Raw genomic sequence first — 17,559 nt, 5'->3', positions numbered from 1 at the left:
AAACATTGTTGCCTTGATGAATCACTCCGACCAATGAATTTCATGGCCAAGGTCAGCTGTCCTATCTCTGTTGGGTCCTCCTTTGTGTGGTCAAGACTTACTGTCACCATGGTTCAGATATGGCCCAAGTGTGGAGTGAGAGGCACTTGAGCAGGTTGATAGCTCACAGACTTTATTGTGAACAATGTTAAAGGGAAAAGAAAACAATAAATGCTAGGCCAAACAGGGGCGTTAACTAAAACCCTCAAATAGAAAACAAAGCCTACACTGCGGCTGAAAAGAACAACTAAGAATCAAACGAACACCGCTAATCTTCAGAGTCAGTTGACAGTCCAATTTCTCGGGCAAGGCAGAATGCAGGCAGCAAAGTGTAGCTATGCCGGTCTCGACAAATACTACGATGGAATGAATGGAGTTAAATACTATCACAATGAAATAATAATTAACTGACACGTGCATATCTGTGAGCGCAATTGTCAAATCCACTGCGCTGCTGAATCCGTGGTTGTGACACCCATGGTCTCAAAGTGGAGTGACTACAGGTTGTCAAACAAACTTCAAGGGCCATGGCACGGTAGACTGGGAGATCAAAATTCATCTTTTAGCCTATGCGAGGTCTGTTCAGCAGTCTGATAACAGTGAATAGACGCAATCCTTGAGTTTGGTGAGATGTCATCTTAAACTTTTATAAACTTCTCCCAGATGGGAAAGGGGAGAAGAGAGAATGATTGTGCTGGGAGGGGCCCTTGATGAAGATGGCTGGTTTCTTTGAGAAATGTAGAAAGGGACAGTGAAAGCCAGGCTGGTTTGTGTGAAGGACTGTGTCGTTTTCATGACTCTCTGTAGTGCCTTGGGGTCTGGTGCAGAGCAGTTGCCATACCAAGCTGTGGTGTATTCAGATAGGATGCTTTTAAGTTAAAATTGAAGTTTAGTTCTCATTCAGCCATGAATAAAGCTTTTCGGCTTTCTACTTGACTCCCTACATTCTCTCATTAGGACCTCATCTCTTTTCCTACCTATGTCATCGGTACCGATATGTACCACGACTTTTGGCTGCTCACCTTCCCCCTTTAGAATGTTGTGGACCTAGTCTGAGACGTCCCTGACCCTGGCACCTGGGTTGCAACATACCATCCAGGTGCCTCCTTCACAGAGTCTGCTGTCTGCTCCTCTTCACTACTGCACTGCACCCTTCTGAGCCAGAGAGCTGGACTTGGTGCTGAGACGTGGTCGCTGCTGCTTTTCCCTGGAAGACCATCCCTGCAACAGCATCCAAACCGGTATATTTATTATTGATGTGAATGGCTACAGGGGTACTCTGCAATGGATGCCTATTCCATTTCTCTCTCCTGACAGTCACCCAGGTACCTGCCTCCTGCAACTTCAGGGTGACTACCTCCCTGTAGCTCCTGTCTATCATCTCTTTAGTTTCCCGTATGAGCCAAAGGTCATCGAGCTGCATCTCCGTCTCGAAGCGGCTGCAGCTCAGTGAACTTCATGCAGATGTTGTTATCAGGGAGAATGGAGGTCTCCCAAAGTTCCCAAATCTCCCACATGGAACATATGGCAAAACTAGGACCCATTCTCAGCACACCAGCTACGTACTAACAGGAAAAGGGAACTTAGCAGAAAGTTGCTTACTTAGAACCTCTGCCTGAGCTTGTCCAAGCCTGCTCTCTCGTGTGCCAGGGTCAGGGATGTTTTGGATCAGCTCCAGGGCATTCTAAAGGGGGAGGGTGAACAGACAGAAGTCGTGGTACATTTTGGTACCAATGTCATAGGAAGGAAAAGGGAGGAGCAGGACTCTGATTAAAAAGCTTGTCTTGCAGTTGGATTGGTATGAGCAGCATGCAAGACAAAGCAACACACACACACAATACTGGAGCAACTCAACAGGCCAGGCAGCATCTCTGGAAAAGAGTAAACAGTTGATGTTTCAGGCCGAGACCCTTCGTCAGGACTGGAAAGAAAGAGAAGTCAGAGTAAGAAGGTGGGAGGAGTACAAGACGAGCTTTTCACTGTGGCTCACTGCACGTGACAGTAATAAGCCAACGTACCAGTGTGTTGTACACCTCTACAAGATCACCCCATCTTCCCCTGCACTCCATGAAAGAAAGACCCAACCTGCTCAACCTCCCTCCATAACTCGTCCCTCGAATTGCAGCAACGTTCTTGGAAAACTCTGCCCTCGGTCCTGCATTACGACATGGCGAGGTTTTGCGGGAACTGTTCACTTAGTGACTCCCTGGTCCGCTCTCACCCACTACCCTCATTCTTACAGCACTACCCCCTACATGTTCTCTCACCACTTCCCGTCCCACCACCCGGGTCCTTCCAGGTGAAGGTGTGATTCACCCGCACTTCCTCCCCCCCCCCAAATCTACTGCCACGGTCTCCTCTACAGTTTGAGTGAGCACCTGCATTCAGCTCGTGGGAGAGTCACGAGCCCTCATGGTGCCTGTAACTGAAGCAACCATGTCAGTGGGTTGATAGAGGGGAAGCAGTGAGGGGGGGTCTCGCAGAACTTCCACCGGAGAGAGCAGGAAACTTCCAAAGCCGCCATTCGATTAAAAGACTTGACAGTGCAGTGTTCAGCACAGCCCCTGTCCGACCCACTGAGCTCCTCCAGCAAGTTGTCTGTTGCCCCAGATTCTAGTGGCCGCTGTCTTCAGGGCCTCCAGACAATTCAATCTGCCCTCACTTGGGCCTGTCAGTGTATGGCCTTCTGCACAGTGACAGTGAGGACTGACAACAGCTTAAGGAACAGTACCTCATCCGTCTAGGCATGTCTGAAATTATTCCTTGATATTTCTTGTGGGAGACAGGGCTCTAACGGGATTTGGCCATACTGGAATTGGAATTGGTTTATTATTGATACATGTAACTGTATGTAGGATGGAGGGTGATAGGTTCTTGATTAATCAGTGTTGAAGGTCACGGGGAGAAGGCATGGAAATGGGATTGAGGATAAATGGAGGTAGAACAAGGTAAAACAATAACAGAATGAAAAATAAAGTGTCACAGTTACAGAGAAAGTGCAGTGCAGGCAGATAATAGGGTGCAAGGCCATAAAGTCTAGATTGTGAGGTCAAGAGTCAATTTTGTATCCTTTTATATATATAAATAGTCTTATAACATCAAAGTGGAAGCTGTCCTTAAGCCTGGAGGGACGTGCTTTCAGGCTTTTGTGTCTTCTGCCTGATGGGAGAGGGGAGAAGAATTTATGCCCGGGGTGGGTGGGGTCGTCAATAATGCTGGGTGCTTTACTGAGGAACGAAGAGCCAGAATCAGCTTTATTATCATACTTCATGAAATTTGTTGTTTTGCAGCAGCACTACAGCAACAGCAAAGCAATTCAAGATCATGTAATGTCATTTCCGGTACACAGTGTAACACAGACCAAAGTAGTTGTTCCTCTAGTTCCGATGTAGCACAAAAAAAGCATAATAAGATAAAGAGCACAATAATGAAAGAAACCCATGACATGCAGTATATACTGTGGTACATGAGATACCTTGTATACACAGATTGATTGTACATCCATAAGTGACACTAGGCACAGGAGTGTCTGTACATAAGGTGACTCTGACAGGAAATGATAAAGTAGTGGTGGTTGGGTTAGTGGGTGGGGGTGTTGATCAGCCTCACTGCTTGGGGAAAGAAACTGTTTCTGAGCCTGGTAGTCCTGGTGTGGATGCTACGTGGCCTCCTCCTGATTGCCATGTACACACTAAGTACAAAGAAATGCAGTGGAGTCACTGAAAAGCTGCACCCAACAGGAGTGTCAAACAACCTATGTGCAAAATAAAGAGAAAGAGGGGAAAAAGAAATAATAAATAAATAATAAATACTGAGCACATGAGGCGAAGTATGGTACGTGGCCAGGTGGTTAAGGTGTTGGACTAGCGATCTGAAGGTTGTGAGTTCAAGCCCCAGCAGAGGCAGTGTGTTGTATCCTTGAGCGAGGTACATAACCACACATTGCTCCAGTCCACCCAGCTGAAAATGGGTACCGGCAAAATGCTGGGGGTTAACCTTGCGATGGACTGGCATCCTATCAGGGGTGGGGGGGGGGGGGGAGTTGTAGTCTTGTACTCTGAGTTGCTTCATGCCACAGAAACTGGCATAAGCACTGGCCTGATGAGCCTATAAGGCTCGGGGCAGACTTTAACTCAACTAACATGAGATGAAGAGTCCTTGGAAGTGAGGCTGTAGGTTGTGGGATCTGTTTAGTGATGGGTGAGTGAAGTTAAAAAGAATAAAGATTAGCTTTATTTGTCACATGTACATTGAAACATACAGTGAAATATGTTGTTTTGTCAAATCAAATCAGCAAGGAGTGGGTTGGGTCTTTGAACATCTTCCTCTCAAGCCCATCACTCCTACTGGTTAGCATCTCACCAGTGTCTTCTCCCCTGGGCCTGTCTGTCAACTTGTCCCCAGTTGTAGTCCATCTTCAAAGATCCTTCCTTTCCCAGAGATGAGGTCTCTGGAGCTTTTGCTGGTGTTTCTATAGCACTGGGTTTTAACGGAATAGGGTTCTAGCCCCATGTCTAACCCTCCTCCTACTGCAGCTGGGCCTGGGGTCGTCCATGGTGGAGTGGTCTTTGATGCTGGCTGCTTTACTGAGGCACCGAGTAGTGCAGGCAGAGTCCGTGGAGGGGAGGCTGCTTTCCGTGGTGTGCTGAGCTGTGTTCACAACTCTGCAGTTCCCTATGGTTAATCATGAAGTAAACATGTTTTAATCGGGTCTGCTGGGGCCTGTCACTTGTCTGATCACCTCGCCCCTTCTCCTCGTCCAACAGGTAAACACCCCAACAAAGACCTTTGGAATTGGGAAGGGCCGGGCCGCGGACCTGAAGTACATCGAGGCCTGTGCCCGGAGGATAGCAGAGGTGGGCAACGGCAGCAAGATCGTGGTGGAGAAGAGCACGGTGCCGGTGAGGGCGGCTGAGAGCATTCGCAGGATATTCAACGCCAACACCAAATCCAGCTTAAACCTCCAAGTAAGTGACAAGAATTATCCTGGGAATGAAAGGGTTAACATATAATGCGTTCTCAACCTGTACTTGCTGGAGTTCGGAATAATTGAATATTGCAAGTCCAGATAGAGTGGACATGCAGAAGATGTTTCCCATTGTGGGGGAGTCTAGGCCCAGAGGGCACATCCTCAGAATACAAGGACATCCCTTTACAACAGAGATTAGGAGAAATTTCTTCAGCCAGAGAGTGGTGAATCTGTGGAATTCATTGCCACAGATGGCTGTGGAGGCCAAGTCACTGGGTATATTTAAAGCAGAGGTTGATAGGTTCTTGGTTAGTAAGGGGGTTAAAGATTACAGGGAGAAGACAGGAGAATGGAGTTGAGAGAGGTAAAAAATCAGCCATGCTGGAATGGTGGAGCAGACTCAATGGGCCAAATGGCCTAATTCCGCTCTTGTATTTTATCATCTATGGTCTAATATCTGCTTAATATGCAATCAAAGTGTGTTCTTACTAGGGACTTGTAACATAGCTTGTATCCTGCTACATTCAAGATTGCCATTGGCTTGTGGTCTAGTTAGACAGCTAGCCAAATTTCTTGTAGGAGTGTGTTAAACGTTACTGATGAGTGAACATTTCGTCCTCTAGGTGCTCTCCAACCCCGAATTTCTGGCTGAAGGCACAGCAATCACTGACCTCAAGAATCCTGACAGAGTCCTGATTGGCGGAGACGAGACACCAGAAGGGCAAAAGGCCATTCTGGCCCTCAAGAGCATCTATGAACACTGGGTGCCGGAGAACAAGATTATCACAACCAACACCTGGTCGTCGGAACTCTCAAAGCTGGTATAGTCTTTGACTAAAGCATGATGGGATTGGTCGTAAAAAAATCCATGGACGTTGTGCTTCATTCCAGAGTCATTTCAATAAATACAGTGGATTCTGGTAATTTGGGACAAATCGGGGCCCATACATTATGCCCAATTATGCAGCTGCCCCAATTAGCTGGTTTCATGGAAAAATTAAAAAGGTATAAAAGAAAAACTACTGTTTAACTGAGTAACAAGTTGTATATTTAAATACAGAAGTACATATCAAATGAGAACAATACCAGTACTACTAGAGTACTATAATTGCATGTTGGTTCCTAATAGTTATCTACAGAGGAATTCATACAATGTACGCTCCATGTACTTTAGATTGTAAATGAACAAAATCAGTGCAGATACCTAATGCAGTTAATGGACACCCTTCATAGAATGCATCCTCCAAATCTTCATTTTCATTGTAACATTCAACTCTTTGTAGTTTCTAACCTCTTGTAGTAGTGAAATAATCTTCACTCCCGGCTGTTTCTCACATCTCCAGGCTTGAATGCTTAAAAACACAGAGAACAAAACAGTTCTGAACTACCTCTCTATTAATTTCTCACCAACTATTTGTGACAAAAGTCACTGCTTTTTGAACACAAACACACACAGCTGACTCTGTTTAAAACTGCTGTAAGCATAATGTAGTGTCTAATGTTCACACAAGTGCACGTGACTGACACTAGTTAGTAACTGTTTGGCAATGGTCTCCTGCCCCATTAAGGGACATAGTGCCCTAAATAGACGAAGGGAATCCCGAATAGTTTCTCAGTTAGTTTTCGTTCTCTAAGCGTTGTCCCAAATAAGTGGCTGCCCTGATTAACTAATGGCCTAATTAACTGGAATCCATTGTATATACAGTACTGTGCAAAAGTTTTAGACACATATACTGTAGCTATGGTGCCTAAGATGTTTGCACAGTACTGTATTTGTTAATGTGGAGCGCAGAGCGAGTTTGTAAGTCTGACAGCAGTAAAGAATGCTGGGAATGGCGAAGCTAGAGCTCTGCAGGAGGGGTGTGGGACTGGTGGTAGAGTGCCAGGGACGGTAGTGGGGGGTGCTGGCACGTGTGCTGACATAGCCAGCCCTGAGACACCAGACAAGGTCATTTCATTCCAAACAATTAGTGTACTGATCATTACAGAATGTCTCTCTGCTTCCCACTCCTTCCCCTTTTCCGAACCAAGATTCCCATTTCCTTACACCCCTTCCCACTCTCAGTCCACTATAGAGATCCATAACAGAATCAGGTTTATCGTTATATATATCTATGTCTGACCAATACTTCTGCACAATTCTGTATATAAAAGGTGAATTTTAACCCCAGGATTTTAGACTTGGGTCCAGAGTGATTACTGTCAATCCACAACAGAACCAGAGGGAGCTGGTGGACATTATCTATATAGACTTTAGTAGGATCTTTGACAAAGTCCCACATCGAGGCTGTCCACTTGGTACTCAGTTTGAAGTAGTCACTTGGATTTCACTGTGGCCTCGTGGGGGAAGCCAGAGAGTGGTAATAGATGGTTGCCTCTCTGACTGGAGGCCTGTAATCAGTGGTGTGTCGTACAAAAGTGGTATACGAAATTGTCAATTGTATCGAGAGGTCAAATGTGTGCAAACTTTTTCCACTGCGGTTGGGTGAGACTGGATCAATAGATCATAGATGTAGGGTGAAAGCTACAATATCTGAGGGGGATCTTCACTCTGTGGTGAGAGTGCGTAAACTGTCGATAGTCTGAATCACAGTCGGGTTGATTGTCACTGACGTGGATTGACATTTGTAGTTTTGCGGCAGCAGTACAGTGCAAGACGTATAAAATTACCATAAGTTACAGTTATTATCATCATCATTATGTGCTGAGTCATATGATGTAGGCGATCGTGTCCTTTCTTTTTAAATCTTTTTATTAATTTTAAACAAACATAAATGAAACATGAATACAGAGAGCTTGAGAGTACATAATTAATAGGTTAAGATATAAATACAAATAGATGATAATCCATATATAATAACCTCCCAAACTCAAGGTAATTATGAAAAATGGAGTAAATAAGAAAACCTCCCAAAAAAAAGGAAAAAAAACCTAACCAACATGGGCCATTGCATTATATCGAATATACAGAGTAGCGTCAATAACTCCGCACCTCCATCCAAATAATTAAGGATAATAAAAGTAAGGTTTAGGAAAAGTCAGTTTAGCTCATATAAAAATGTTGAATAAATGGTCTCCAAGTTTCTTCAAATTTAACTGAAGGGTCTAAGACAACACTTCTAATTTTTTATAAACTCAAACAAGAAATAGTTTGAGAAAACCACTGAATTATAGTTGGAGGATTAACTTCTTTCCAGTTCAATAGGATAGATCTTCTAGCCAATAATGTAACAAATGCAATCATCCGCCGGGCTGAGGGGGATAAACAACTATTATCCACCATTGGTAAACCAAAAATTGCAGTAATAGGATGCGGTTGCAATTTGATATTCAGAACCGTTGAAATAATACTGAAAATATCTTTCCAATAATTTTGTAAACAAGGGCAAGACCAAAACATGTGGGTCAATGAAGCAACTTCAGAATGACATCTGTCACAGGTTGGATTAACAGAAGAATAAAATCGAGCAAGTTTATCCTTGGGCATGTGAACCCTATGTACAACCTTAAATTGTATTAGGGCATGTTTAGCACAAATAGAAGAAGAATTGACTAATTGTAAAATTTTATCCCACTGCTCAGTGGGTGTAAGACAGTGAAGTTCTTTTTCCCATTCCTTCTTAATTTTTTCTGATACTCCTGGCTGTATTTTCATGATCATGTTATAAATGATGGCTACTAAACCCTTCTGGCAAGGATTCGGAGCTAAAAAAAATTCTGTAATGTCCATTGGACATAATTTCAGAAAAGACTGTAACATATTATTCAAGAAATTTCTAACTTGCATACTAACTAACGTTCTTTAGTATGAGGATAATGAATCCGGAGAATCACTGGCCGTGGTTTCGTACCTGGTTGAAAACAAGAAATGTGATGTGCACGGTCGATTATTGGAGGGGTATCCAGAACTCCTGAGCCAAAGACGTCCATTAAAAATTTAGAGAAAGATACAGTCAGATTTTCAATTCTCAAAATTTTGTTCTCAAAAATACAGTTCTCAAAATTTTCCAGAAGCCCAATTATCCGGAGATTTTGTCTTCGAGACCGGCTTTCAAGATCAGTAAGTTTAGATTTATAATGATCCAGCAGTTGAGAAGTCGAAGATTGCTGTTGTTCCAGAATTTCAATTTTGCGATCTCTCTGGCGAGCGGCATCTTCGAGAGCTAAAATTCTTGCTTCTTGTTGTTGAGAATCCAGTGTGAGTGATTGAAGTTTTGTGTTGACTGTTTTTAAAGTTTCATCGACATAGAAAGCTTTGGGGTTAGTTTATTCTCAAGTCTCTCATCCATAAGTTTCGCAATTGCTTCCAAAGTTAACGGTTCTTTCGCCAGTTTCGATTCTTTTGGTTTTCGTGGTTTAGACATTGTAACGAGTTGAAAAATAATTCAAACCGTTGAAAAAAAAGTTCATAAATATCAATCCCTTTAGAATAGGTATAAACAGGTCAATTAGGGGGTGATTGTAGGTAGAAAAAAGTAAAAAAATTGGAGCAAAGCCTAAAACAGTCTCACTCCATAAGTGCCATCTTGAGACCGACTGTGTTCTTTTCAATGACCAAAATTGTTCTTGGGAAGTTTTTCTACAGAAGTAGTTTTCCATTGCCTTCCAGACATTGTTTTTACAAGATAGGTGACCCCAGCCATTATCAACACTCTTCAGAGATTGTCTGCCTGGCATCAGTGGTCGCATAACCAGGACTTGTGATGTGCACCAGTTGCTCATACGACCATCCACCTCCTGCTCCCATGGCTTCGCGAGACCCTGATCGGGTGCTAAACCTTGCCCAAGGGTGACCTGCAGGCTAGCGGAGGGAAGGAGCACCTTACACCTCCTTTGGTAGAGATGAATCTCCACCCCGCCACCCAATGTTACAATAAAAAATAAAATAAATAATTTATGCAAAAGAGGTATAGTGAGGTAGTATTCATGTATTCATTACCAGAGGGGAAGAAGCTGTTCCTAAAACATTGGATGTGTGTCTTCAAACTCCTGTACCTCCTCCCTGATTGTAGGAAAGAGAAGAGGGCATGTCCTGGATGATCAGGGTCCCTAATGATGGTTGCCGACTTCGTGAGGCATCACAATTTAAGGATGTCCTCAATGAGGAGGCTTGTTCCTGTGATGTGTGTATCGTTTGAGAGGTTTGGATAGGTGCATGGGTGAGAGAAGTGTGGAGGGCTGTTGTCCAGTCAGGCCTTCCCAACCTGGGGTCCATAAACCCTTCGCAAGTTGGGAACCTGTGGCCTGGGTGCCAGTAGATGGAACTAGGTTGGCATGGACCAGATGGGCCAAAGGGCCTGATTCTGTGCTGTCATGTTCTACGACTACAGGATAGAGCCTTTCAGTTGCAAGGAGAGACTGGAGAGATAACGTATGTTTTCCCTGGAGCAAGGGAGGCTAATAGGGGACATAATTGAAGAAAATAAAATGATGCAGGGATATAGATGGGGGGTAGACTGTAGGAAACATTCTCCCATCATCAGAAGTGAATAAAATAGAGGAAACAGATTTAGGCTTGGGGATAAGAGTTATTTCGGGGGGAGGGGGTGTCTGAAGGGGGCCCTTCTCACCCAGAGAGTGATGAGTACCCAGAATGCAATGCCAGGGAGAGTGATGGAAGCAGAGTTATTGACAGGATTTCAGTTCCTCAGGAACAGAAGGCCACAGGCCATGCCCTGAGAATCAGGGTCTGGTTTATAATCACTGACAGATGTCATGAAATTTGTTTTGTGGTAGCAGTGCAGTTACAAAAAATACATAGTGCAAAAGAAACTACAGAAAGTTGAAAACTCAGCCAGCTCCATCACGGGCACTAGCCCTCCCAGCATCAAGGACATCTTCAAAAGCGGTGCCTCAAAAAGGTGGCATTCATTGTTGAGAACCCCGATCACCCAGGGCATGCCCCTTCCCATTGGTACCGTCAGGGAAGGAGGTACAGGAGCCTGAAGACACACACTCAGTGATTCGGGAACAGCTTCTTCCCCTCTACCACCAGATTTCTGAATGGACAATGAACACTACTTCAAAGGTTTCCCCTTTTTTTTTTGCTCTTTTTGCACTATTTATTACTGAATTTAATTTATAGATGTAATTGTAACTTGTATATTTTATTGTTATATATTGCCAATGTACTGCTGCTGCAAATAAACAAATTTCACAACTTATGCCAGTGATATTAAATTTGATTCTGAAAGGAATGTTCATGGTTAGAAATCTGATGCTTCAAATGTACCCATGACAAATAAAGCTAATCCTTATCTTTATTTTGGTGCCTGCACCATCCACTAACTAGATTCTGTGTGTATTCAGTGAGACATAATTGCTATATAAAATATCTAACACGTGTTTATGTGTGTGTGTGTGTGTGCTCTGCTTTCCCCTAGGCTGCCAATGCCTTCCTTGCCCAGCGAATCAGCAGTATTAATTCCATCAGTGCCTTGTGTGAGGCGACGGGGGCTGATGTGGAAGAAGTGGCTCATGCCATCGGCACAGACCAAAGGATTGGAAGCAAGTTCTTAAAAGCCAGCGTCGGTAAGAAACTGATACAGTGGCTGAGTTATCCGTCTACTCTGCTGAATATCCTGAAGATTTCAATTTTCCTTTTTAATTTGGTTCAACTCGGTGTAAACATAAAAGGTTCTGCAGATGCTGGAAATCAGAATCTGGTGTAGTATCGCTGGAACTGTCTTGCACTGTGATGCCTAATGTTAATGTTAATTTGGAATTGGTTTATTATTGTCACCTGTACCGGGATGCAGTGGAAAACTTGTCTTGCACACTGTTCATACAGATCAGATCCTTACACAGTGCATTGAGGTGGAATAAGGTCACAAAATACCAGTGCAGAATAAAGTGTAACAGCTACAGAGAAAGTGCAGTGCAGTTAAATAATAATGAGCAAAATTATAACAAGGTAGCTTGTGAGGACAAGGGTCCATCTTTTTGTACTAGGGAACCATTTAATAATTTTATAACAAATGGTGTAAAAGCTGTCCTTGAGGCTAGTGGTACATGCTTTCAGGCTTTTGTGTCTTGTGCAGAAGCGATTCTGCAAATGCCAAAAATCCAGAGCAACACACACAAAAAGCTGGAGGAATTCAGCAGGTCAGGCAGCATCTATAGAGGGAAACAAGCAATTGACCTTTTAGGTCAAGACTGTTGCTTTACTTATTTAGATTCCTGATTGGTCAGGACATGAAGGAATATGGGGAGAAGGCAGGAGATTGGAGCTGAGAGGAAAATTTGGATCAGCCATGATGAAATAGCAGAGCAGACTCGATGGGCCAAATGGCCAAATTCTGCTCCTATATCTTATGGTCTTATTCCTCTCCATAGTCCTGTGCCTAGCATCACCTTATGGACATACAGCCAGTCCATGTACTGGCTATTGTATTAGCTATTTTGTGTATTTATATTTTTGTTATGATTATTATTACATTTTTTATCTTATAGTGTTTTTTTTGCATTGCATCAAATCCGGAGTAACAATTATTTTATTCTGCTTTATACTTGTGTACTGGAAATGACATTAGATAGTCTTGAATTTTTTAATGCTATCTTCTCTGATCCCCTTTGTTTAAAGATTAACTATTGAAGATTAGCTTTACTTTTCACATGTACTTTGAAACTTGCATTGAAATGCTTTGTTTGCATCAATGACCACTCAGTCTGATGTGCTGGAAGGAACCCGCCAAGCTTCTGGTGCCAAGATAGTATGCCTGCAATCGGTATGTACGTCTTTGGAATGTAGGAGAGAACCAGAGCACCCGGAGGAAACCCACATGGTTTCCGGGGAGAACGTACAAACCCCTTACAGATCGTGGCAGGAATCAAACCCCAGTCAGTGATCACAGGCACTGTAAAGTGATTGCACTAACCACTGTGCTAAAGTTCCACTGACCTTTCCGGAGGTTTTACGAAACATGAAAGATTTTCTTTGTTGTACTGTATTTCATTATACTTTTCAATTAATAAATAAAATCAAAAGTATGTGATTTTTAAATTTTCGTTCTTAGTATTTGTATTACCCAAAAAAATTTAAGGTGCAGGGCAGTTTTCAGGCCATGTTGAAAAAAATAAATAAATAGATAAATGAAAAAATAAATAATAAAAATGAAATTACAAACAAATTTCCTTCTCAGAGCAATGGTTGGTCCACATATCTGTAATAAAAATGAGAGGGAATGTTGCCCAACACTCCAGTTGGAGAAATTTGCTCCATCAAGTGTTCCCATTTTGTTACTTGTTTGGAGATGCAGCTCATTGAATAACTTTTTAAAAATTCTGTTTATTTAGGTTCAAGATTCAAGATTGTTAAATGTAATCTCCATTATGCATGTGTAAAGGAGAATGAAATAATTGTTACTCCGGTTCTGATGCGGCACAAAAAAATTCAATAAGATAAAAACACAAATACACTGTAAATGCAGTAATGCTAGAAAGTTTGTGAACCTGTAAATTTTCTCTATCTATGCATAAATATGACCTAAAAAGTGATCAGATCTTCACGCAAGTCCTAAAACTAGATAAAGAGAACAGAATTAAATAAATAATACAAAAACATTCTGCTTGTTCATTTAATTATTGAGAAAAATGATCCAATATCACATTTATTTGTTGGAAAAGGTATGTGAACCTTTACTTTCAGTAACTGGTGTGACCCCCTTGTACAGCAATAACTTCAACCAAAAGTTTCTAGTAACTGTTGATCAGTCCTGCACATCGGCTTGGAGGAATTTTAGGCCATTCCTCCTTACAAAACTGTTTCAACTCTGGGATGTTGGTGGGCTTCCTTGCATGAACTGCTTGCTTCAGGCCCTTCCACAACATTTCTATAGGATTAAGGTCAGGACGATGACTTGGCCATTCCAAGACACAAATTTTCTTCTTTTCAAACCATTCTGTTGTTGATTTACTTTTGTCTTTTGTATTATTGTTGTTGCATCATCCAACTTCTATTACACTTCAGTTGATGGACTGCTACCCTAACATTCTCTAAAATGTTTTGATACAATTTTGAATTCAATGTTCCCTCAGTAATTGCAAACCCCAAACCATGATGCTCCTTCCACCATGCTTCACAGTTGGAATGAGGTTTTGGTGTTGATGTGCAGAGCACTTTTTCCTCCAAATATAGCAATGTGCATTTCTGCTAAAAAGTTCAACTTTTGCCTCATCTGTCCACAGAACATTGTCCCAGAAGTGTTGTAGAACATCCAGGGCTTTTTTTCTGAAAACTTGAGGCATGCAGCAATGTTTTTGTTTGCAGAGCAGTGGTTTTCTCTGTGGTGTCCTTCCATGAACAAACAAAGACTTCAGCAAGTTCTAGAGATTTCTGCAGGTCTTTTGCTGTTACCCTTAGGTTCTTTTTCACCTCCTTCAGCATTGCAAGTTGTGCTCTTGGTGTGATCTTTGCAGGATGCCCACTCCTAGGGAGAGTATCAACAGTACTGAGTTTCTTCCATTTGTAGAAAATTTCTCCTACTGTGGACTGATAAACACTCAGGTCCCCAGAGATGCTTTTGCAACCTTTTCCAGTTTCATGCATCTCTACAAATCTTCTACAATTCTCTACAAGTCCTCTGAAAGTTGTTTTGATTGAGGCATGGTAACATAAATAGAGCTTTCTTGAGACGAGCAGGCTCTGTCAGTAACCCTATTTTCTGTGTCTTTTTATAGGGCAGGGCACCTCTACAACCAACACCTCCAATCTCATCGATTGGAACACCTGACTCCAAATAGCTTTTGTAGAAGGCATTGCCCCAGAGGTTCGCATACTTTTTCCAACAAATGCATTAAATATTGGATCATTTTTCTCAATAAGTAAATAAATGAACAAGTACAATTTATTTAATTGAGTTCTCGTTATCTAGTTTTAGAACTTGCATGAAGATCTGATCACATTTTAGGTCATTTATACAGAAATAGAGAAAATTCTACAGGATTCACAAACTTTCTAGCACCACTGTACATCAGATAGCTCATATACATTGATTGTACATCCAGAAAGTGACGCTAGGCACAGGTGTACAGAAAGTGACTGACAAGAAATGATAAAAGTAGTAGTGATTAGGGGGTGTGGAGGTCCTTCATGATGTTACTGGCTCTTTCCTGATACCTTTCTGTATACATGTCCTTGATGGTGGGTCGGCTGGTGCTGGTGATGCGTTGGGTAGTTTTGCCAACCCATTGTAGAGCCTTACTGTCCGCCGCAGTGCGGTTTCCGTTCCACGCAGTGATGCAGCTTGTTGGGATGCTCTCTACTGTACATTGTAGATTGACGTGAGCACAGATGTGCAAAGCCCATCTCTTCTTCAGCCTCCTCACAAAGTAGAGGTATTGGTGAACTTTCCTGATTGTGTAGAATGTGTCTGGGATCAGGAGCGGTGGTGCGAGATGCGAACTCTCACGAGTACTTTGTGGAGCTTTGTCACTCTTGTCTCACGCTTGTGTCTCTTGATTGCAGGTTTTGGGGGCAGTTGCTTTCAGAAAGATGTCTTGAACCTGGTTTACCTCTGCGAGGCGCTCAATCTGCCAGAAGTGGGCAGATACTGGCAACAGGTGAGCGGGTACTCAGAGTTCAAAGTACATATACGTCACCATATATGAGCCAGAGATGAATTTTCTTCCAAGCATTTACAGTAGAGCAGATATATTAAAAATCAATGAAAATCCATAAGAACATTTTGACATCTTATGTGCCACAGTCTCTAGGAGACATTGGATTGCGTAGAGGGAGAGAGAGTTTAAAATAAATGAGTGAGGGCCATTGGAATGTTTTGTGCACCACAGTTCCTGAGGAAACATTTAATTGAGCATATTAGAAACTTGGCATAGAGCAATAACAAGAAGTTGGGTTTATATGGAGTGGCCATTGTCAGAGTGGGCCAGTGTTAGAGTGGCGTTGTGCTTTGGCTCATCAAGGGTTTGCCAAAGCAAGGCAAAGGCCATGGGTAGATTACTTTGTTAGATTTATTCTTTCTTTATTACTTACTGCACATTTAGAGCAGTGGGGATGCCAGGCAGGATAGTGGAACGTGGGAAGGCAAAGAGGCCTCCAGTATCTCTGAGGACAATACCTGAAAGAAGTGCGTCGATGTGCAGCTTCTAGCAGATCGTGTCAAGGAGCTGGAGCTGGAACTGGGTGATTGCCTGATCATTCAGGAGGCTGAGGGTTTGATGGACAGGACAAACAGGGAGGTAGTTACACCCAAGGTACAGGACACAAGTAACTGGGTGATCATCAGGTGGGGAAAAGGGGATGACACCAAGATTGCAGGGTGCAGTGGACTGCGAGGAAAACTATCAAAGCTTACAGTGGGATCTAGACCAGCTGAACAAATGGCAGGTGGAATTTAATGCGGAGAAGTGTGAGGTGTTGCACTTTGGTAGGACCATCCGGGTCTTCTCATTGAACGGAAAGGCACTGCGGAGTGCTGGTGAACAGAGGGATCTGGGAATACCGATCCATAATTCTTGAAGGTGACATCACAGGTTGATAAAGAAAGCTTTTGGCACTTTGGCCTTCATAAATCAAGGTACTGAACTCAGGATTGGGATGTTATGAAGAAATTATATAAGATGTTGAGGCCTAATTTGGAATATTATGTGTAATTTTGATCACCTACCTTCAGAAAAGATGTAAGATTGAAAGAGTGCAGAGAAAATTTTACAGTGATGTTGCCAGGGCTTGAGGACCTACGTTTTGGGAATGGTTGAATTGGTGAGGACTCTATTCCCTAGAACATAGAGCATTGAGGGGAGATTTGATATTGAAAACTAGGAGATGTATAGAGAGGGTAAATGCAAGCAGGCTTCTTCCACTGTGGGTGGGGTTACAACTAGAGGTCATGGGTTAAGGGTGAAAGGTAAAATGAAAGAGGAACATGAGGGTCAAGTTCTTCACTCAGAGGCACACGGATGATAGAAAAATGGAGGGTTATGTAGGAGAAAAAGATTAGAGCGATCTTAGAGTAAGTTAAATGATCAGCACAATATTGTGGGCCCAAGGGCCTGCAGTGTGCTGTACTGTTCTATGTTCTATAGCCCAATCAGAGAAGGGGAAGCGGTGTGTTGAGACAAGAGCCCAAGGTGACTGGTACACTGTCGAAGGGTGTAGGATGATGGGCAGGTTTTGGGTTGGCCATGCAGGGGATGTGAACCCTGCCCAGGGAAAGTGTTAACAGTTTGAGGGGGAGCCCACAGTAGCATAGCAGTTAGAGCAACACTATTACAGCTCAGAGCTTCAGAATTCGGGGTTCATTTCCGGCATCATTTGTGATGAGTTTGTACATTCTCCCCATGACACCATGTGTTTCCTGAGGTTGCTCCCATCTCCTACCACAGTCCAAAGGTGTAAATTGTCCCATGATCAGGCTAGGGTCAAACTGGTGGGTTGCTGGGCCAGCAGGGCCTATTCTGAGCAGTTTCTCTAAATACAAAATAAAAACAGCAACGGCCTTGCGCTCAATGTCAGCAAGCTCAGGGAACTGATTGTGGAAATACACCAGTCCTCTTCGAGGGACCAGCAGCAGAAAGGTTGAGCATCTTTA

General features: G+C 42.9%; 1 protein-coding gene across 1 annotated transcript in view; it reads left to right on the top strand.

The window, feature by feature from the left end:
* The window catches only part of LOC140739273 (UDP-glucose 6-dehydrogenase-like), a 75,302-nt gene that overhangs the window by 41,794 nt on the left and 15,949 nt on the right, over positions 1-17,559 (top strand). The window contains exons 4-7 of the mRNA XM_073067422.1: positions 4,806-5,006; positions 5,632-5,829; positions 11,392-11,539; positions 15,474-15,568. Of these exons, the coding sequence (XP_072923523.1) occupies positions 4,806-5,006; positions 5,632-5,829; positions 11,392-11,539; positions 15,474-15,568 (642 nt within the window). The remainder of the gene's footprint in view (positions 1-4,805; positions 5,007-5,631; positions 5,830-11,391; positions 11,540-15,473; positions 15,569-17,559) is intronic.

This window comes from Hemitrygon akajei, chromosome 15 (assembly GCF_048418815.1).
Source record: "Hemitrygon akajei chromosome 15, sHemAka1.3, whole genome shotgun sequence".
NCBI lineage: Eukaryota > Metazoa > Chordata > Chondrichthyes > Myliobatiformes > Dasyatidae > Hemitrygon > Hemitrygon akajei.
The sequence above is the reverse complement of the archived record's forward strand: the minus strand, read 5'-3'. Positions and strand labels throughout refer to the sequence as shown.